At 37.2% G+C, this 21,927-nt stretch overlaps 2 protein-coding genes across 8 annotated transcripts in view; one reads left to right on the forward strand and one right to left on the reverse strand.

Moving 5' to 3' along the window:
- RNF2 (ring finger protein 2) overlaps positions 1 to 10,755 on the forward strand; it is a 51,215-nt gene extending 40,460 nt beyond the window's left edge. For all 6 annotated transcript variants that reach the window (XM_054247809.2, XM_078355130.1, XM_008984832.5 and 3 more), the window contains 4 exons: positions 804 to 1,019; positions 6,679 to 6,951; positions 8,384 to 8,555; positions 8,781 to 10,755. In XM_054247809.2, coding sequence (XP_054103784.1) covers positions 804 to 1,019; positions 6,679 to 6,951; positions 8,384 to 8,555; positions 8,781 to 8,882 — 763 coding nt within the window. In that variant the 3' untranslated portion in view covers positions 8,883 to 10,755. The remainder of the gene's footprint in view (positions 1 to 803; positions 1,020 to 6,678; positions 6,952 to 8,383; positions 8,556 to 8,780) is intronic.
- Positions 10,756 to 20,468: 9,713 nt separating this feature from the next.
- The window catches only part of TRMT1L (tRNA methyltransferase 1L), a 40,449-nt gene continuing 38,990 nt past the window's right edge, over positions 20,469 to 21,927 (reverse strand). For both annotated transcript variants that reach the window (XM_035280036.3, XM_002760257.6), the window contains exons 14-15: positions 21,501 to 21,627; positions 20,469 to 21,401 (exon numbers count right to left, since the gene is read on the reverse strand). In XM_035280036.3, coding sequence (XP_035135927.2) covers positions 21,149 to 21,401; positions 21,501 to 21,627 — 380 coding nt within the window. In that variant the 3' untranslated portion in view covers positions 20,469 to 21,148. The remainder of the gene's footprint in view (positions 21,402 to 21,500; positions 21,628 to 21,927) is intronic.

A 21,927-nucleotide genomic window follows, 5' to 3' on the forward strand; every position in this document is an offset into this window, starting at 1 on the left:
TCTCCTGCCTCAGCTTCTTGAGTACCTGGGATTACAGGTGCGTGCCACCATGTCCGGCTAATTTTTGTGTTTCTAGTAGAGATGGGGTTTCACCATGTTGGTCAGGCTGGTCTCGAACTCCTGGCCTCATGATCCACCTGCGTCGGCCTCCCAAAGTGCTGGGATTGCAGGTGTGAGCCACTGTGCTTGGCTGAGATATACATTTTCTATAAGTATTTGATTGAAAATTAGAAATCTTTCTCAAGTCACTAAGTTTTAATTATGGGAAAATCTTTGTTTTGAGATTGCTGATTTTTAGAAGTTTCATAGGATGAGTATTTGCTTTGAGGAAATTACAAAGCATAAAACCATGATTTTTCTACTTAAGTATATAAAATAATATTCTTATGAAAGTATTATTTCAGTAAAACAACTTCTTACAGATAAATATGTATGTGTGTGTGTATATAAACATGTATGTATATATATATGTTTATGGTTTTTTTTTTTCATATAAAGCATGGTTATCAGAAAGGGGAAATTTAGAAAAGAATAGATTTTTATTTCTAAGATGGTTATGTATAAATTATCTTGGGAAATACTCAATTTTTTTCTTTTGATGAGTGGTATAGAGTGAGGTTTCTAAAATCTTGCTTACCCACTAGTCAGATGTTCAAGGAAATTCAAGTTAATCAGTTTAAATTTCTGTGACTTATTAAAGGTGTTGGAATAAAGGTGATAACTATCCAGAAGCTGTATTTTTTTTGTCTTTAGCCCAAAGATACTAGGATTGTTTACATTTGCTTTCCCCTCCTTTTATTTAGCAACAAAGAATGCCCTACCTGTCGGAAAAAACTAGTTTCCAAAAGATCACTAAGGCCAGACCCAAACTTTGATGCACTCATCAGCAAAATTTATCCAAGTCGTGATGAGTATGAAGCTCATCAAGAGAGAGTATTAGCCAGGATCAACAAGCACAATAATCAGCAAGCACTCAGTCACAGCATTGAGGAAGGACTGAAGATACAGGCCATGAACAGGTATATGGGAAAGAGGGTCAGAGAGGGTAGCTGTTTTTCTGAATATGTTATTAAATATTAAATTTACTTTTGAAAAAGGTAAAATACAGTTAAGAAATAGTAGACTACCTGATTACCTTTTGTGTAGGTGTAATAGATGCCTCCAGGTATAAAGGGTATTTCATTTAAAATACTAAAATCTCTCTTGTACCTACTTCTTTCTCGACTTACCGTTCTATTTCTTCTCTTATCTTTATAGCAAGATAAGATATAGAAAGAGTTGTATCTCCAGTTCTTTTTCCATTCTTTCATGAACCCCCTCCATTCATCCTCACCACCCCATCATATTGCCCTTATCCACATTATTAGTGACCTCTTCATTCTGCCATCTAATGGCTGATTCTCAGACTTCATCTTACTTAGCAGCATTTGACACAATTAATTTCTAACTTCTCTGTGAATAATTTTCTTCACCTGGTTCCCTTTATATGCCATTAGGTGTTCCTTCACCTGTTTATTTTAATTTCCCAAACTCTTAAAGGTGGAGTGTCCCAGGGAATAGTGTTTCTCAGTACAAAATCTGACTCCAGATTATCTTATACAGTTTCATAGTTTAATTTACTATCTATATGCTGATGAGTCCCAAATTTATATATCCAGCCCAGACTTACCTGAAATTTCAACACATCTCCTTTTGGGTATCTAATAAACATCTCAGACTTAACATAATCAGTACTGAACTTACCCCCTACTTCTCTTTGTTCTTACTCATTTTAGTTGATGGCAACTCTGTCATTCCACCTGCTTAAGCAAAAAACCTTGGAGTCTTTTTTAAATCTCTTTCACACATCCTCTATTCCAATCTGTAAATAGATAAATATTTTTCCTTTCTGCATAGTATATCTAGATTCATTCAGGCCGTAACAGTCTTTCATTTGATGTATTGAAGTAAGTTCGCAACTGGTTATTTTACTTCCCATGCTTACTCCCACATAGTCTGTTCTCAGCATAGCAGCCAGAAATCCTGTTTGTTTTGTTTTGAGATGGAGACTTGCTCTTTTTGCCCAGACTGGAGTACAGTGGCACAATCTTGGCTCATTGCAGGCTCTGCCTCCTGGGTTCAAGCAATTCTCCAGCCTCAGCCTCCTGAGTAGCTGGGAGTACAGGTGCCTGCCACCATGCCAGGCTAATTTTTTGTAAATTTTTTTTTTTTTAGTAGAGACAGGGTTTCTCCATTTTGGTCAGGCTGGTCTCAAACTCTCGACCTCAGGTGATCCAACCACCTCAGCCTCCCAAAGTGCTGGGATTACAGTCATGAGCCACAGAACCTGGCCCTTAGAGATACTGTTAAATTGAGAGGAAGATCATGGTTTTCCTTTGCTTGGAGCCGTCTAATAGGATATAAACCAAAAGACTAATGATGGCTTCCAAGACCCGTAAAATCTGGGCATTTTCCCTTACCCTCATCCTTTTTTCCTCTCTGACATTATCATCTCATTTCTTCAGGTCTGAAGGATAATCATCATTTTCCACAGAAGGAGATAATAAAGCCCCATCTCAGTCTGGTGGTTTTCGCCTTGGCTGAACATCAGACTCACTCAGAAAGCTTTTAAATTGCAAGGCTTGTCCTGCTTTTAAGGTTCTGTAAATGATTGTGGAGTGTAGACAAGGTCAAAAACCACTGGCTTAAAGGTTCAAAGATGTGCTCCATTCTAACAGTATTAAACTGACCTATCACTCTATTTATCAAAGTATAATAAAGTACTAAATGTTAAATGTATTTATTTTTAAAATAATTTTACATTCCTAAGAGTTGGAAGGACTTCAGTGGTTACTCACCATAGCCTTTTAGTAAAAGCAAGACTGTCCTTTGTATATATTCCTTCGAATTTGCTTATACATTTCTAGTAGTGGGGCTATGTGATAGGCACTCCTTTTTTTGTTGGCGACTTTATTACAGCTTCCTTACTGTTCTTCAGACACTCCAAGAAGTGTTTGACTTTCCAAGAACCTTTCCAAGAAAGGTTCTGACTCAGAGCCTTTGTACTTACAGTACTCTTTTTCAGAAACCCTCCTTTTCAAGGTAATCCACGTGGCACACTACCTCACTTTCTTAGCAGGTGTCTGCTTAAGTTCTCAGCTTCCATTCTAGGACTCTGTACTTCCTTGCCTCATTTTTTTCTCCATAGTACCTATCACTCTGATATGTTACCTGCTACACTAGAATATGGGAAGAGACTATGTCAGTATCATTGACTTTTTTTTTTTTTTTTTTTCAACGGAGTCTCACTCTTTCATCCTGGCTGGAGTGCAGTGGCACAATCTTGGCTCGCTGCAACCTCTGCCTCCTGGGTTCAAGCAGTTCCCTGCCTCAGCCTCCCTAGTAACTGGGACTACAGGCGCCCTCCACCATGCCCGGCTAATTTTTGTATTTTTAGTAGAGACAGGGTTTTACCATCTTGGCCAGGCTGGTCTTGAACTCCTGACCTCACTGACTTGGTCTCCCAAAGTGCTGGGATTACAGGCATGAGCCACCGTGTGCAGCCTCATTGACTCTTATAACACCATTATTTAGAACCGTGCTTGGCTTAAAGTAGTAGCTGCTCAGTAAATGTTTTTCGACGTGTGAATTTTTGTTTACATTCTTCCTTTATATCGAATTAAAATTAGTCTCTTGTGTGCACCAGTCTGAATTTGTCTTAGGTTGAAATACTTATGTTGACTTTTACACATATTTCAGATTCTACTTCTTTGTTTTCAGACATTTTTATATATAGATATATGTTTGTACATATTCCTCTTAAGGCTTAATATTCACCTTCCTTATTTCTTTTTTGTTCCTCATGACACTCAAGATTGGTGTCATTCTTAAAGTGCTACCATCAGGACAGTATGTAATATTATAGATATGATTTGATAAATATAGGATATAATAGACTAGTAATGTCTTTTATATGAACATTATTCTTTAAATGCTGCCTGCAGTTACATTAATGTAGCTCTGTCACATCAGTCCGTTTTTGGAAAGAGTTGTGGGATAAAAATATATTGAGTCTTAATAAACCTGTTAGGTCATTGTAATTTATGGTCAACTAAAATAACTTTTCGTTTGCTTTAGTTGTAGATTTTAGAAGATATTTTAGTCTTTATATTGGCTCTTAATTTTTTGTCTCATCATTTTAGCCTGTTTATGCTTTCTTTTTTTCTAGAAATTGTGGTAAAAGACATAGAATTTTCCATCTTAACCATTTGTAAGCATAGAGTTTAGTAGTGTTAAGTACATTCTTTTTTTTTAAAATTATTGACTCCCCAAAGCTGAACATTCACAATGTTGCGCAGCCAATCTATAGAACTCTTTTCATTTTATAAAATTGAAACCCTGTATCCATTAAGCACTAACTCCTCATTCCCCCCCCTCCACCACCACCTCCCACCCCCTTCCTGGTAACTGTCATTCTACTTTGTTTCATGAATTTCCCTTGTTTAGATAACCTCATCTAAGTGGAATCATGCAGTATTTGTACTTTTGGGTTTTTTGTTGTTGTTACTTAGTAGTAGTAGTATTTCTCTTTTTACTTGACCAGAGGCCACCAAGTTAAGTATTTGTACTTTTGTGACTGGTTTATTTTACTTAAATGTCCTCAGTATGACTATTCATATTGTAGTATGTGGCAGGATTTCCTTCCTTTTTAGGGATGAATAATATTCTACTGTGTATGCTTATATATTTTTGAATCATAGTTTGTTATTTAGCATACTAGTCATCCCCTCTTAGTTTTGCAGTAATCTATAGATTTTGTATGCAGGATTTTTTTTTTTTTTTAATATGAGTTCTTGAGCATCTTTCCTAACCATTGGACTGTTATTTCCTTGTCCTGGCAATAAACATAATGACAGTATTTTTACAAGTGCCAGGCATTCTTTTATATTTCTTTTACATCATGTATTCCTTCTTTTTTCTTTTTTTTTTTTTTGAGATGGAGTCATGCATTGTTGCCCAGGCTGTAGTGCAGTGGCACAATCTCGGCTCACAGCAGCCTCTGCCACCTGAGTTCAGACAGTTCTCCTGCCTCAGCCTCTCGAGCAGCTGGGACTACAGGCATGTGCCACCATGCCCAGCTTTTTTTTTTTTTTTTTTTTTTATATTTTTATAGAGACATGGTTTTGTAGAGACCATGTTGGCCAGAATGGTCTTGATCTCCTGATCTCGTGATCCTCCTACCTCGGCCTCCCAAAGTGCTACAGGCATGAGTTACTGCACCCGGCCTCTTTTTTCTTTTATGTACAGGTAGAGAGACAGACAATGTGGTAGAAAGAATGTTGTCTGGTTCACATCCTAGCTCTAGCTCTGGCACTTATTAGTTGTATAACGGTGAACAAATTATTTAATCTCGTACCTAAGTTTCTTTGCTTTTCTCAACTAGAAAATGACAGTAATGGTAACTGCCTTGACAGGTTGTTTTGGAGAGTAAACAAGATTGTATGTATAAAGTGCATTGCCCTACCAGTAATTGGTTTTAGTATCTGAGCTTGTTAAAGAGCAGCTTCTGTGTCCACATTGGCTATTTAGATACCATCACATTTTCCTCAGTAGAATCATTTTGCATCACTGTAGCTGACTTTGAGGAAGGTCAGCAGGGAGGAAGTACTTACTCTTCTTCTTAAATCTTGTTCCTTAAGAATTTCTAATTAGAGAGGCATAAGTATCTTCCCTAAGATGTTTTACGTTTTTGTATCTGAATCATAACCTTTCTTCAGACCTGTAATCTCATGAGAGAAAATGCTCAGAATATAGAAATTTGCCAATAATTCTTACAGTCTTCTAATAAAGAAAATTATTTTTAAGATATGGCATCAGCCAGACCTGGTGGCTCACACCTGTAATCCCAGCACTTTGGGAGGCTGAGGCGGGCAGATGATGAGGTCAGTAGTTTGAGACTAGCCTGGCCAATATGGTGAAACCCTGTCTCTACTAAAAAAAAAAAAAAACCACGAAAATTAGCTGGGCGTGGTGGTGCGTGCCTGTAGTCCCAATTACTTAGGAGGCTGAGGCAGGAGAATTGCTTGAACCTAGGAGCAGAGGTTGCAGTGAGCTGAGATTGCACCACTGCACTCCAGCCTGGGCAACAGAGTGAGACTCCATCTCAAAAAAAGAAAAGAAAAAAAGAGAGAGAGTGTCTCACTCTGGCCCAGGCCAGAGTACAGTGGAGCAATGCTAGTTCACTCCATCCTTGAACTCCTGGGCTCAAGCCATTCATTTTTCTGTCTCAGCCTCCTGAGTAGCTGAGAATGATGATGATAGGTGTACACCACCATGCCCTTAGTAATTAATTTTTTTTTTTTTGTTGGTAGAGATAGGGTCTCAAATTCCTGGCCTCAATTTCCTCCCACTTTGGCCTCTCAAAGTGTTGGGATTACAGGTGTAATTTTACATGTTTGGCCAGTAAAATTATTAAATGAGTAGAAACATTCATAAAATCATTTAAATAATAGTCTGTGAGTGAGAGAGATTTTTTTAGACCTTTCAGAAACGGGTGGGAAACAATGTCATCCAACTCAGAGCAAATTCAGTTACCAATATTTTTTAGAATTTTAAAGTTCAATAGCAGATATGCTTCAAATTTGTTGCTTTAAAGGCCTAAAAGTAAACTTTATGCATCCTTTTCTCCCCCTTGACTAGACTGCAGCGAGGCAAGAAACAACAGATTGAAAATGGTAGTGGAGCAGAAGATAATGGTGACAGTTCACACTGTAGTAATGCTTCCACACATAGCAATCAGGAAGCAGGCCCTAGTAACAAACGGACCAAAACATCTGATGATTCTGGGCTTGAGCTTGATAATAACAATGCAGCAGTGGCAATTGATCCAGTAATGGATGGTGCTAGTGAAATTGAATTAGTATTCAGGCCTCACCCCACACTTATGGAAAAAGATGACAGTGCACAGACAAGGTAAGTATATGGATTAGTTTCAGATTATCTAAATTCAGAATGTTTAATTTGGAGGTAAAAGGCAGTCTTGTGTAAGAAGTAGGAGTAATATTTGTCATCACATTGATTGTGGGGGTTCAGTTACTAGCCGTCTAGATTGTTGTATTCTTTTTTCCTCCCTCATGTGCTTACCACTCAAAGTTGCACATCTGAAAGGAATGACTCTCCTTGGTAGAGAAGGAAAAGGGAGCCAGTCAAATTTCTTAAGTGTTACTAGAGGAACAATAGGCTCTAAAACTCTTGCTGGCAAGAATGGCTGCTTTATTACTGTCTCTCCAGCACACTGCCTGCCATTGAGTGCAGGTAAACATCAAATATTTATTGAATGAGGGATTGAATGATGTATTATGCTTTAAAAATCCCCAAATTAACATTTCTGGCTTTTTTTGAGACAGAGTCTCACTTGTCGCCAGGCTGGAGTGCAGTGGCACAATCTCGGCTCAGCCTCTGCAACTCTGCCACTGGGTTCAGGTGATTCTCCTGCCTCAGCCTTCTGAGTGGCTGGGACTACAAGCGCTCAACAACACGCCCAGCTGAATTTTGTATTTTTAGTAGAGACAGGGTTTTGCCACGTTGGCCACGATGGTCTTGATCTTTTGACCTTGTGATCCACCCACCTCATCTTCCCAAAGGGCTGGAATTACAGGTGTGAGCCATCGAGCCTGCCACCCCGCCTTTTTTTTTTTTTTTTGAAACGGAGTCTTGCTCTGTAACCCAGGCTGGAGTGCAGTGGCATGATCTCGGCTCACTACAACCTCTGCCTCCTGGGTTCAGGCGAACCCTGCCTTAGCCTCCCGGGTAACTGGGATTACAGGTGCCCACCACCACACCCAGCTAATTTTTGTATTTTTTAGTAAAGGTGGGGGTTTTGCCATGTTGCACAGGCTGGTCTCGAATTCCTGACCACAAGTGATCCCCCCACCTCAGCCTCGCAAAGTGCCCACCCAGCCCAAATTAATATTTCTATGCTTAGTCTTAAAAAAGACATTTTAATTCTTAGACAATAAGAAATTTGCTCCTATCCTGTTTCTCTTACTGCTACAGCCAGCAGATTCTGGTCATTAGGGTTTGAGGGATATGTTGTTCCTTTTTCCCCTTTAGTACTTTGTATATTTCTGTTTGATTTTTGGCACTGTGTATCATATTTTGCAGAAGATAAGATAGGTGAAGTTTTTATGGCCTGCCAGCAAGATGTTGAGTGTGTACTTTCCCCTCTTCTGTACTTATCAATAAGAAATTTAGATTGTAGAGCAGTAAATTTATGATATTATTTTGTCAATAATTGAGACATATCCATCTTAGTTCTTAAGAAATGTATTAGTTCCATAATTTAAGTACATTTTTCTCATTGGCATATTCTAGAAATGAAATTTTTAATGATTTATTCTTCCAGATACATAAAGACTTCAGGTAACGCCACTGTTGATCACTTATCCAAGTATCTGGCTGTGAGGTTAGCTTTAGAAGAACTTCGAAGCAAAGGTGAATCAAACCAGATGAACCTTGATACAGCCAGTGAGAAGCAGTATACCATTTATATAGCAACAGCCAGTGGCCAGTTCACTGTGAGTATTTAAAATAATAGACTGTTGAAACTGGGAGCACATTGACAAACTGAGTGGCAAATGGTGGGGTAGAATCTAATAAATAATGTAAAAAACCGCAACACAATGTTAAATGACAAGTAGTTATTCCTAAGATTTGAAAAAAAAAAAGATTCTGTGGACTTCTATTTTCTTTTCATTATTATTGTGGTTTCAGCAGTTTTCCTAATTTCTTTTTTGTTTTAGGTATTGAATGGCTCTTTTTCTTTGGAATTGGTGAGTGAGAAATACTGGAAAGTGAACAAACCTATGGAACTTTACTACGCACCTACAAAGGAGCACAAATGAGCTTTTAAAAACCAATTCTGAGACTGAATTTTTTATAGCCTATTTCTTTAATATTAAAGATGTACTGGCATTATTTACTTTTATGGACAGATCTTGGATGTGTTGTTCAGTTTCCTTTCTGAGCCAGACTTGTTTACACTATTCAGATCTTTTACCCTTAATTTAAGATTTCCTTTTCGGCTAGGATTGCATTTATTCAGTACTTTTTTCTTTCCTTTAAAAAATATATCTAAAGTTTCATGTGTTTTTTTCCCCCCACCACAAAGTGTGGTTCCACGTGGAGCACCTTTTTGACCCAGGAATTTTTCATAGTTTCTGAATTCTTAAAGATTCAGTTGGCTGTCCTTTTCCCACTTCCCTCAAAAGGTTTTTAGTCCTATAGAATGTTAAATATTATGTATTCTGACTCCCCCCCCCCCCCCCGGAGTCTTGTATATTTATAGTTTTCTATATAAATTGTAATATCTTCATGAAGACCCAAGGCTCAAATTTACTGTCCTTAAAAACAATTCTCATAGGATTATTCTTTTCATGGTATTTTCTTCCATAATATTTCATTTTAAAAAGAAGTTCTTTATGAACTTAGTGTCCATTGTCATGCAGTGTTATTTTTTTCCATTCTTTTTCCCTGTAATTTTGGAATTTCTGGTCCTGGAAAGCATGAAACAAAATCTTAAGTTCTGTGAGAACTTGGTTCATTGACAGACTTAACTGAAGAAAGAAAAATTAAATTGGTAGTAAAATAATAGTTTTCAAGTGTATATTTGAGAGTGCTTTCTTTGTATTAGTTCTGCTGTCACTTAATTTCCTTTTTTATATGTGATGTTTTCCCCCATTAAAATACCAGAGATAATGGAGATATTTTGCACTTTAGCCTTGATGAAAAGTACAAGATATATTCAAAACTTCTCTAATTTTTTTCTTATTTGTAGCCACGTAAGTTTCAAGAATAACATGGCACATACAACAATCGGAAAAAGTTTGTTTCCATTTGAAAGGTATATCATTTTGGGCTGCCAGATCAGTTTATAAATTTGGTGCTCTTCTATTACACTTTATAGAAGGTTAGTGGAGCTTGAGCCCTGCTTTAATACGTAGTGAAAGATAATTCTCTAGAAAAATGTCAGCCAGTGGGGTAAGGTCATTCTGCTGTTTTTAATTTTTATATTGAAGGACAATGTTGGGTGTTTGGGAGCCAGAGGGCTTTGTTGACAGGTCAGAAGTAAGATTGACTTGTGTGTTATTGTTCATCTCTCTCCAAACTCTAGGTATGTTTCCAAGTTTATATATCACAGTATTTAAAAAGACATGTTTGCATTGAGAAATTAACCCTAAAGCGTTTTTGATAGGAGAGTGTAGAACTCCAGTACCATTGTAACTAAACTCTGTCTGGTCACTGTAAATATTTACCTGTCAGTTTTGACAGATTGGGGCCAGCTGGATGTTTTAAATCTTTAGCCCGGTATGAAAGCTTAAAGGTATATATTCAATTTTTTACCATTTTATTGAAAATATTTAAAATCTGTTTTTACAGGGCTTTTCTTTTTGTAATCTGTGCCATGAAATTTGAAAACCACCAAAAATCAAGGGAACTTTTATATATTCAATTCCTTTTCTGGTGTAATGTTAAAGTTGTAAAGATTATTAATGCATGCCCACTGAATATAACCCTGGTTTTGTGATAAAGTTGCTTAGATTTTGTTGATGACATTAGATTAGTAGTTGCATTAAATAACTAAATTCCTATGGTGATTATTAATTGAAATTTTGTCTTTAAGCAGAGAGTTATTTGTGAATATAAGCTTTGTGCTTAGAGAATGTATGTGTTTTTATCTGTCAGTATGAGAGGATATAAACTGCATCATTAGTGAAATTATTGGTTGTGTAATCCTTTGTGAAAAATAATTCTAGGTATTGATAGATATTGAATGTATTTAGTGTGTGTGTATGTGTGTGCATGGATGTGTGTTGGGGGAGGCGGAGAGGAGTTGCTATTGGCCATCACTACCAACCAAGGTTTCATAAAGTATTATCTAAGTAATTTCTATAATCACTGTCTCAACTGAGAGACAAAAGGTTCACCAGAAGTGGTGTGAAGGCTTTGGGTACTTATGTAAAATTTTTGATGGTAACATATACATAACCAGATTTACAATTTTAACCATTTTAACGTGTGTAATTCAGTGGGGTTAGGTACATTCACTGTGTTGTGTAATGATCACCACTATTTACTTCTAAAACTTTTTCATCACCCCAAACAGAAGCTCTATGCAATTAAAATAACACATTTCTCTTCTTCTCAACCCCAAGTAACCTCTATTCTACTTTCTGTCTTTGAATTTGACTATTTTAGGTGCCTCATGTTAAGTGGAATCACACATTAGTTTCAAGGTTCACATGATAGCATGTATCAGAATTTCATTCCTGTTTATGGCTTGAATAACATTGTATGTATATACCACATTTTAGTGAACATTATTGCAGAAGTATATAATTGAGTTCTGCCTTCTGTGTTTTTGGGTATATATGAAGGAATAGAATTACTGGATCATATGCTAATTCTATGTTTAATTTTTTGAGGAACTCCAAACTGTTTTCCATAGCAGCTTCATTATTTTATATTCCTACCACCAATGAACAAGGCTTCTGGTTTTTCCACATCCTCTATAACACTTGTTATTTTCTTTTCTTCTTTTTAAAGTAACTGTCCTAATGGATATCCTTATAATGGCTATCTTATTGGATGTCTCCTTTCATTGTGGTTTTAATTTGCATTTCCATAATGGCTTGGGATGCTGAGCATCTTTTCATGCACGTACTGGCCATTTGTGTATCTTCTATGAAGAAATGTATTCAAGTCCTTCACTCATTTTTGATTGGGTTGTTCTGTTATTGTTGAGTTGTTGGCATTCTTTATGTTTTCTAGATAGTAATTCATTATGAGATAGGTGATTTGCAAATGTTTTCTCCCATTCTATGGGTTTTCTTTTTATTCCCTTGATAGTGTCCTTTGATGTACAATTTTTTTTTAATTTTGATGAAGTCTAGTGTATCTTGTCTTTTTCCTTTTGGCTGTGCTTTTGGAGTCATATTCAAGAAGATTGCCAAACCCAATGTCATGAAGATATTTCTGTTTTCTCTTAAGAGTTGTATAGTTGTAGCTCTTGATCTTTGTTTCGTTTGGAGTTTTATATATGGTGAAAAGTCAGTGTCCAGCTTTGTTCATTTGTATTTGGATATTCAGTTTTCTTAGTTAGCCCTTTCTCCACTGAATGATCTTGGTGCTCTTGTTATAAATCATATGTGAGGGTTTATTTCTGAGTGTTGTATTCCATTGGTTTGTATGTTTGTCCTTATGCCAGTACTACACTATTTTGATTACTTTAGCTTCGTAATAAGTTTTACATTATATCATTTCTAACCCTTTCAACCTTAGGAAGACATTTGAGAAAACAAAGGCTCAGGATTCTCATTTGGATAACTAAATGTGAAATAACTGAAATGCCAAGTGAGAAAAGTCGTGTCTTAAATTCCTATTGTATTTCTGTTCAAAGAAGTTTGTTTCCCCCAAAAGTAGCCTTGAAACTCCCCAAAAATCAGATTCCAGAAAATTAATCACTCTCTGCCCTGTCTGGAACCTCACTAAAAAGCTCTTTTTTTTGAGACAGAGTTTCGCTCTTATTTCCCAGGCTGCATGGCAATGGCACGATCTTGGCTCACTGCAACCTCTGCCTCCTGGGTTCAAGCAATTCTCCTGCCTCAGCCTCCCAAGTAGCTGGGATTACAGGCGCCTGCCCATTCGCCCAGCTAATTTTTTCTATTTTTAGTAGACATGGGGTTTCACCATGTTGGCCTGGCTGGTCTTGAACTCCTGACCTCAAGTGATCCACCTGCGTTTGCCTCCCAAAGTGCTGGGATTATAGGCGTGAGCCACTGCACCTGACAAAGCTCTTTTTTTCTGAACATGTCTCTGACTGGACTCAGCTCACTTTGCTTAAAAAGCTCTGTCTTCATGTTGTTTGTGAAAAATAATTCCCTGCAGTTAGTTGTTTAATATAGTAGTTGCCTGAGGCAGGTGGGGCTAAAAAGTAGCTGACCAACAAGTAGGAAGCGTACTTTTGAAAAGTTTCATTGTGTTCCTGGGAAACTTGAAGGCAATGCACATAGGCAAGACTCTTTCCATGCCCAAGAAAAAATTCTAAGGCACTAACCTCACCTTTAGCAGGCACTGAAGCTCTGTTCCAGCAGGAAGTGAAGGGTAAGGTACAGTTGTAAACTACATGCCAGGGTTTTAAAGGCATATCCTAGACAGAGTACTTTAGCAAGACGGAGACTTACAGGTTCAAGACATTTGAGGAAATCTCTGTCTAATTATTAGCTGACCACTAAGCTAATGAAGCAGAGACTTCAGTGGTCACAGCAGAGAATGCACACATTATAGTGTTAGTCAAAAAAAAAAGGCCAGTGAACAGCAAACACAACAAACCCTGGTGTCTTAAAGGGATTCTGATTTCCAGAGTTGCCACATTGTATTCACTTCCCCATTATCCACAGTTTTGTCTCTGTGGTTTGTTACCCATGTTCAACTGCACTCTGAAAATATTAAATGGAAAATCCCGGAAATAACTCACAAGTTTGTGTGTGTGTGTGTGTGTGTGTGTGTGTGACGGAGTTTCGCTCTTGTTACCCAGGCTGGAGTGCAATGGCGCAATCTTGGCTCACCGCAACCTTTGCCTCCTGGGTTCAAGCAATTCTCCTGCCTCAGCCTCCCGAGTAGCTGGGATTACAGGCACGTGCCACCGTGCCCAGCTAATTTTTTGTATTTTTAGTAGAGACGGGGTTTCACCATGTTGACCAGGATGGTCTCGATCTGTTGACCTCGTGATCCACCCGCCTCGGCCTCCCAAAGTGCTGAGATTACAGGCTTGAGCCACCGCACCCGGCCCAACTCACAAGTTTTAAATTGCACACTGTTTTGAGTAGCCTGAGGAGATCTTCTGCCGTTCCACTTGGGACATGAATTATCCTCGCGTCCAGCATATCTTTGCTGTATATGCTACTCGTCCATTATTCACTTAGTACCTGTTATGGTTACCAGATTGATTGTCATAGTATTGCAGCGTTTATGTTCATTTTACTTAATGGCCCCAAAATGCAAGGGTGGTGATGTTGACAGTGTGGATATACCAGAGATAAGCCATAAAGTGCTTCCTTGAAGTGAAAAGATAAAGAGTTCTTAATAAGGAAAGAAAAAATAAATTATACTGAATTTGCTAAGGTCTATGAGAAGAACTAATCTTTTTTTCTATGTCAAAGTTGAGACAAAAGAAATCACAAATTGTGAACAGTGTACTTTAATTGTATATTATTAGTTGATCTCCTTGTCTAATTTGTAAACTTTATCATCGGTATGTAGGTGTAGGAAAACACCTACAGAACACAGGTTTTGGTACTGCCTGTGGATTCAAGGATCCACTGGGGGTCTTGGAACATACCCCCAAGGATAAGAGGGGACTACTGTATTTATAAGTCTAGTTTTCAATAGAAAATAACAAAAGTTGTAAAGAAACAGAAGTGTCTGTGAGGAAGTTCATATGTTGGACTAATTAGACAAATACTTTGTCAACTTTAAAAAACATGTTCAAAGAACTAAAACCATGTCTGAAGAACTAAATATGAGAGGAATGTCTCATCAAATAAATACCAAGAAAAAAAGAAATTTTGAACAAATCAAATGGAAATGTGGATTGAAAGGTAAAGGAATCAAAATTTAAGATTCACTGGAGAGTCTCAACAGCAGATTTGAACTGGTAGAAGAAATAGTCAACTTGAAGACAGGCCAATTGAGAATATCTACATGAAAAACAAAAGTGAAAAAGCCTGGAACCTCAGAGACATGTAGGACACCATCAATTGTAGTAAGTAGCATGCAGAATGGGAGTTCACCTTGTTGCCAAAGTTAAAAATTAGCCAAGTGTGGTGACTCATGCCTGTGGTCCCAGCTACTCAGGAGGCTGAATGGGAGGATCACCTGAGCCCTGGAAATCGAGGCTGCAGTGAGCCATGATTGCACTACTGCACTCCAGCCTGGTAGAGAGAGCAAGACTTTGTATCAAAGTAATAATAATAAAAAGATGGAGATAGAGTAAAAAATGTACCTGGAAGTCTGACATCTGAAAGTTTCAGGAAGAGAAAGATGGAATGAAGGAAAGAAAATTAATAACATAAGAAAATGACTCTGAAGTGAAGGACTTGAATTTCTAAAGAACCCAGAGAATGCCTAGCACAGTAATTTTTTTTAAAAAAGAAGCACATTAAGCATAATATGGATAAAAAGATGCTAAAAGCTCCAGAAAGGAGAATCAATCTCTCTCTGTCTCTGTCTCTCCCCCTCCCCCCACTCTTTCTCTTTCTCTCAAAAAGATAAGAAATCATAGAATGGATATCTCAAAATTGTTTAAGAAAATTAAATCATCCCTATCTTCTGTAGTTAGAATTTAATAGATAAAGCCTAAAATGGAATACAGGAGTACTATTGGAGTATTATTTTAAAATAATTAGATTCTTACTTAACCTCTTTCACTCCTAAGAATTAATTTGACTTGCTAAATAAAGTATATGCATTGCTTTGGCAAAACCAAACCAAAACTAGATGAAAATAAAACACTTGTACTCTTGTCTCATTCTTGTACCTAAATATGGTATAACCCTGGCCAAATATCTTAGTTCTTTGTTTTCTCTGATGGAGGGGTTGATGTCTGTGGTTCTTTTCATCTGTAAAACACAAATGCTTTATCTTTCAAAGTACAGCAGGTCCTTGAAAAAATGTTCTCTTACAATGTCAATGACCAAAAAATAATCACTTTTCTGGTGGCACCGCTCTCTGTGTGGAGTTTGCCTATTCTCCCATCTGTGTGGGTTTTCTCCTGGTGTTACAGCTTCATCCCACATCCCAAAGATGCCCAAGTTGGGTTCACTGATGTGTCTATATGGTGCCAGTGTGAGTGTGAGTGGGAGTGCACCTGGCCTTAGGCATGCTGTCTAAGGCTGGTTCCTGCCTTGGTGCCCTGAGCTGCTAGGACAGGCTCTGGCCATCTGCTACCCTGAACTGGAATAAGCAGGTTGGAAAATGAATAAATGAATACAAATTATTATAAAATAGAAATTTGTAAAGTAAATGATAACCACAAAGGGGTTTATTGCGATAAAGCAAAGCAAAACAAAACAACAGCAATGCAGTCAGCAGTGCTCAGTGAGCCCACCATATTGGTCATTGTGTTTGAACTGTGCAGTGGTAGAAGGTGGTCTTTACAGTTTTTGCTTTGCAAACTTTTATTCCTCGATTTAAACCCCCCAGCATTACAATTGCTGTCACTCACTGATTTACCAAAACTTGGGTAAATGTATTGTTTTTATTGATCTTTCTTAGATGTATGCATAGCTCACATGTATTTCAATGTTTAATAATAGAAGTGTTTTGGGTCTCTACTTAGAAGTTTGGTGATGTTTTTGTGACCAGAAATGTGCTGTAGGAACTTAACTATTGTTTGTATCAATTATCCTATGGTTAAACTGGTGTCATTATAAGTCATTTTGCTTAAAGTCACAGTTTCCAAGAACCTATCAGCAACAGTGAGGACTTACGTTACATAACAAAATCTTTACAGATATGAACTGACTTCAGATAGTAGAGTCTCATCAAAGGTATTGAGATTTTTCAAGTTCTAACTGATTATTGAGAGAAATCTGTAGTTCAATGAGTTTTTACCTGTTGTCTCCAAAATGTTGAGTTAGTAGTGATTTTTCTGTCATTCTAAAACTAAGCTATGGGACAATCTCAGCCATAGAAAATGAGAATGAAGCCGAAAGACTGAGTGTTTTCTACCTAGGCATAGATGATAAAGTATAGCGGTTAAGAGGTTTTAGAAATGGAAATATACAATAGGGCAGTGGTTAATTACTCGTTTGTAATTAATTCTGTTCCTGAGTTTCTACGGAACTGCCTTTGGCCAAATAAATATTACTTTAAAGTAATCTTCTATTTTACATGTCTTTATATGTTCTTCAATAAAGGAAGATTACCAAGTGGCTAAAGCATGAGCTCTGAAGTTGGCCTGGGATTGAATCCTGGCTCTTCTACTAGCCAGTTTTAGAGTGGCACTGGATAAATAAGTTAATCTTGTTTAGGTTAAGTTTCTTTTTCTATGAAGTGGGGATGATCATAACTACTGCCATGGATTATATAATCTATGTAAAGACAGCACTGTGTAGTACTAAGTCTCATATAAATATAAGCTATTGCCACGAATACTCCACTTCCTAGGGAATGTTTTCATTAGGATTCTGCAAGCTGGCAGAATCAATCCCTATCTTGTTGGGTCTTTTGAGAGTAGAGACACTGATCAGGAAACAGTGATATTCTGAGAATAAGAGTTTTGGAGGCTGGGTGTGGTGGCTCATACCTGTAATCCCAGCACTTTGGGGAGGCCAAGGCGGGCAGATCACCTGAGGTCGGGAATTCGAAACCAGCCTGACCAACATGGAGAAACTCCGTCTGTACTAAAAATACAAAATTAGCTAGGGGTGGTGACGCATGCCTGTAATCCCAGCTACTCAGGAAGCCAAGGCAGGAGAATTGCTTGAGCCTGGAAGGCAGAGGTTGTGGTGAGCCGAGATCACACCATTGCACTCCAGCTTAGGCAACAAGAGCAGAAAAACAAGTTTTGGAAAGACTTCGATGAGTTGAGTATCCTAAATCCCAGACTCCTCCTTTGAAGCTGAAAGAATCCCGGAGATATGCTTGTTACTTTGGCTGACCAACCCCTTAATAACCTGACTTAAAGGAGTTAGTTACCTTTCGCAAAGAAGCCTGTATGCCCTATCCCTACAATTCCGCATTGTTTCTGGGACACAGTTTCAGTCAGATCCCAGCAGGTCCTAAGGACACAAATATAAAGTGTGATCTGAAAGAGTCTTTTTTTTGGATGTTAATATTGATAGGTGGAGAATATCTGTGGAAATAGATTTTGAGTATGTAGGACCTTGAAAGAAAGAACGTAATTTAATTCATTCATTCATTGATTTGAGACAGAGCTTCACTCATTGCCCAAGCTTGCATGCAGTGTTGCTCTCTAGGCTCACGGCAACCTCCGCCTCCCGAGTAGCTGGGATTACAGGTGCGTGCCACCACACCTGGCCAATTTTTTGTATTTTTAGTATAAACGGGATTTTACCACGTTACCCAGGCTGGTCTCAAACTCCTGACCTCAGATGATCCACCCACCTCAGCCTCCCAAAGTGCTGGGATTACAGGCATGAGCCACCATGCTTGGCAGAACATAATTTTAAATTGGGTCAAATGATCATTATGGGTAAACCTATAACAGATTTTGGCCCAGTCTATCAGACTAAACAGCTCAAAGTGGTCTTTTTTACTTGGTGGAAAGACATTTTGACTCAGCAGTGCCTCATCTAAATTAGAGATGATATGCAGAAACTTTTTGGTATGATGTAGAGAAAAGAAATCAAAGAAAAGGGGCCATATTGGGGAGGATTGAATATGAGTGATCCTCTAACTGTATCCCTCATAAGAGTCTAGTCAACTCTCTCTCCCAACGCATAGAGAAAAACACTAGTGAGCAGAGCACCAGGACTCTTAAAAAGCCGTATAGTCTGTCTATAGGCCAGAGATGCCAGTGGGAGATGCTTCAGTTGAAACAGACTCCTTGATTCAGTAGGCATTTTCAGGACTGTATTGTGGCAGAGACAAAGTAGTGCATTTAATTGCTAGCCAAGACAGGTGGGCATGGTTACCGTAATAGACAGCAGGAACCACAGGATAATCAGTATAGTCTAACATCAGGCCTGCCTTTGGCTGAAGGATCATGTGATCTAAAGAACAAAAATGGATAGTCCTATTTGGTTTATGCTACTAAAAACTAATCTGACTTGAGCCACTATAGTAGGAACCCTTATCTAGTTCTCAGGTCTGATTTAATTCAATTTCTGGAGGCCCTGGAGAAAGGAGTCTGACATAATATCACGAGTATGTATTATCTGTCTCTTAACATTCGCCAAAATAACCTGTAGCCATTACCAGAGCAGTTACATAATGCAGAAATAAATTCCTAGACCTTTTGGGCTCACCAAACGTGCTGAGTTAGTTCTAACTTTGGGCAACCAGAACATCACACATTTATTCAGAGTGGAATCTTGTGGAAGTGAGTATAAGTAGAGTTTTGACTCAGGTCCATCACAGTGACCCTCAAACCCATCCCTTGGTTACATCTCCCGTTTCCTGAGTATATGGCTAGAGTATTAACATCAGCAACTAGAAGAGTCAACATACTGTTTCCTTAACTGGTTCTTTTGTTTACCAAGTTTTAATGAAAGGATACAATTGATGTTACTTTACAATGTGTGGTGTCCCAAATTACTACTATTGTTATGAGAACAAGATTGCTTAGGTTGCTAAATGGAATTTTTAAAGTATTTCCTCTTTTGGTTGATGTCCCTTATCACAGAGTTCTAAACTACTTTCTACCAAATTTTTCTTTGAAAAATCTGCCTTTATATGTGAAATTAATATATATGTATATTTTAGATAACAGTAATTTACAGGTTTCTTTATTAAATTAGGATCTTTGCATTCAGTTCAACTCATCATTGATCAATATATGTCATGCTGATAAGCATTTAGCAAAATTTGAGAATGATATTCAATTTAATAGTATGTATTAAATCAGATAATCTGAGTGCAGTAATAGTTTGCCTCCTGGATTTATAGTAATCTTTATTTTTAATAATACAAACAAAAAACTCATTTCTTCTACTCATGTGTAAGTTATAATTTTAACTGGCAAGAATTAAAGTAGAATTTTTTTAATGGTCATTATAGAAACTAGCTTATACTTCACTTATTCCTTGATTTTACTGAAATTTATGATCCCATCAATTCAAGAAAGGAAAATAAATTGTCTTGGGAATATGCTGTCATAGCACAAAAAGATTTTCCTTCATTTCTGCCAAATTAATATTCTATATTCATCTAATGCCCATCCACCAGATTTTTTTGTATATGTCACAGAAGTACTTTTTTCTTAGGTAGTATATTTAAACCTTTCAGTTACCACGCCTCTCTGCCCCAACTCCCACCTTAATGGTTGTAAAAAGTTACTTCCCTTAAGAAATATTTAGGGATAAATATGGATTAAATCCTTGAGACAAAAACCTACACTTTATATCAAATCTTTTCATCTAAAATCTTATCTTCAAATAAAGTGAGAATTCATTAAGGAAACAATATTTTTTTTCAACTAATTTTTATAGTTAAATCAGCCTAGGCTAATTATACAAAAAATTTATACAAATACACACAAAACCAAAAATACCAAACCAAACAAACAAACAAAAACCCTAAACCAAAAAACCCTCGCTCCATAAGATGACAAATGTTACTTCTGAGAGGTAGTACAACCAACCAAATGAATACTGTACATGCATAAACCGAGGCACTTAAGATCACCCAACCTGTTTAATTAACCAAATCTCTCCTCTTCAGGATTTCAGGACTCATGAACAATTATATTAGAACACTGGGTTTCAATTTATTATTTTGACAAAATCTTACTCTGAAGTTTAGTCATTTAGACCTTAAAGTTACAAAAATAAAGCATTTCTATCCCAGGCAAGTATTTAATTTTTCAAAAGCTAGCAATAAATGAAAAGATCAATGTGGGCAGAAGTATGATTTCTTAAAAATGGGAACATATTTTAGTTTTCTAATTGTGAAATACATTAGTGACCTTAAGAACATTGTTCTTCCTATTTTATTCAGGGTCATTTTAATATGTAAGTGGCTTCGCTTCATTTTGTACACTATAAACAGGAAAACATAAACATCATGAATCAGTTCAAGCAGAGATGTGATTAAGAATTGTAAAAGATGGCTTTCATAACACACAAAATTCCAAATACTTTGCATGTGAAAATTTTCTCTATCATTAAGCAAGGAGGGTGATCTCAGTGAGACTTGGCTTCATATGAAATGTTTTCATTAAAATTTCTAGTTTGCTTTATAACAGAAAAAACTTGGAAAGCAAAGCTCCCAAACCAGCTATGTTAGAAACTGCTCAGTTTCTGAATGAAAATGACATCACTTTTATTTTTACTCCACTGAATTCAAAGAATAGAAAAAGAATTACAGTTGGTATAGAGAACTGTTAGGCCATCTATGCGGACACCTGAGAACCAACTCTTCTCTATGTTTACCATCTTCTGCAGCCACTTGCTTCTGCTTTGTCATTCACTGACATTTCAACTCTTTCAGTTACTGTATCTTCGGATGCTGACTGGACATGGCCCTCCAACTGTCCTCCAGTATAGGTGGGGGTGCTGTACTTTAAAAGGATAGATTTAAACTGCATCAGAGGTGCATCTGTGCGTACACCCATCGGGTCAAAGTGAGTTCGGCTTACTCGAAAGCCTGCTTGAGATAGATAACACAAAAACTTTTTTAACCTGTAATAAGGAAAGAGAAAAAATAATTAGGTTCTTGTATTTTTATTTAAATCACAATATTATTAAAATATATACTTTGTTATTGACTGGGTGTCTTACTTTGGCATATTCATTCCTTTAATGCTGTGTCTGTGAATGTTGTAATAAAAGGGCGGATGCTCGGCACTGACATCACTCTTTTGCTTCTTGCCTGAATTGGTGATCATTTCATTACTTTTTCTCTTTCCTGCAACACACACACAAAGTTAGCATGCTCTTTAACATTACAAGCTGAATACTTTTATAACTATATATTTGTCTTAAGTCTAAATCCTGACACATTATTGCAACCTATCTATCCAATAATTTATTCTAGCTATTTTCACTGTCCTTCACTTATGTAATTTTCATATTTAACTGTTTGCTGAATCACAACTTCTTTTCTACCTTCAACTTCAAGCCACACTATTTTCATCTCCTGTAGGAAGCCATTTATGAATTCAGGGCCAGTCACTTCACAGATTTCATTATTAATACTACTCAGAGT

The sequence above is a fragment of the Callithrix jacchus genome, chromosome 18 (genome assembly GCF_049354715.1).
Source record: "Callithrix jacchus isolate 240 chromosome 18, calJac240_pri, whole genome shotgun sequence".
Lineage (NCBI taxonomy): Eukaryota > Metazoa > Chordata > Mammalia > Primates > Cebidae > Callithrix > Callithrix jacchus.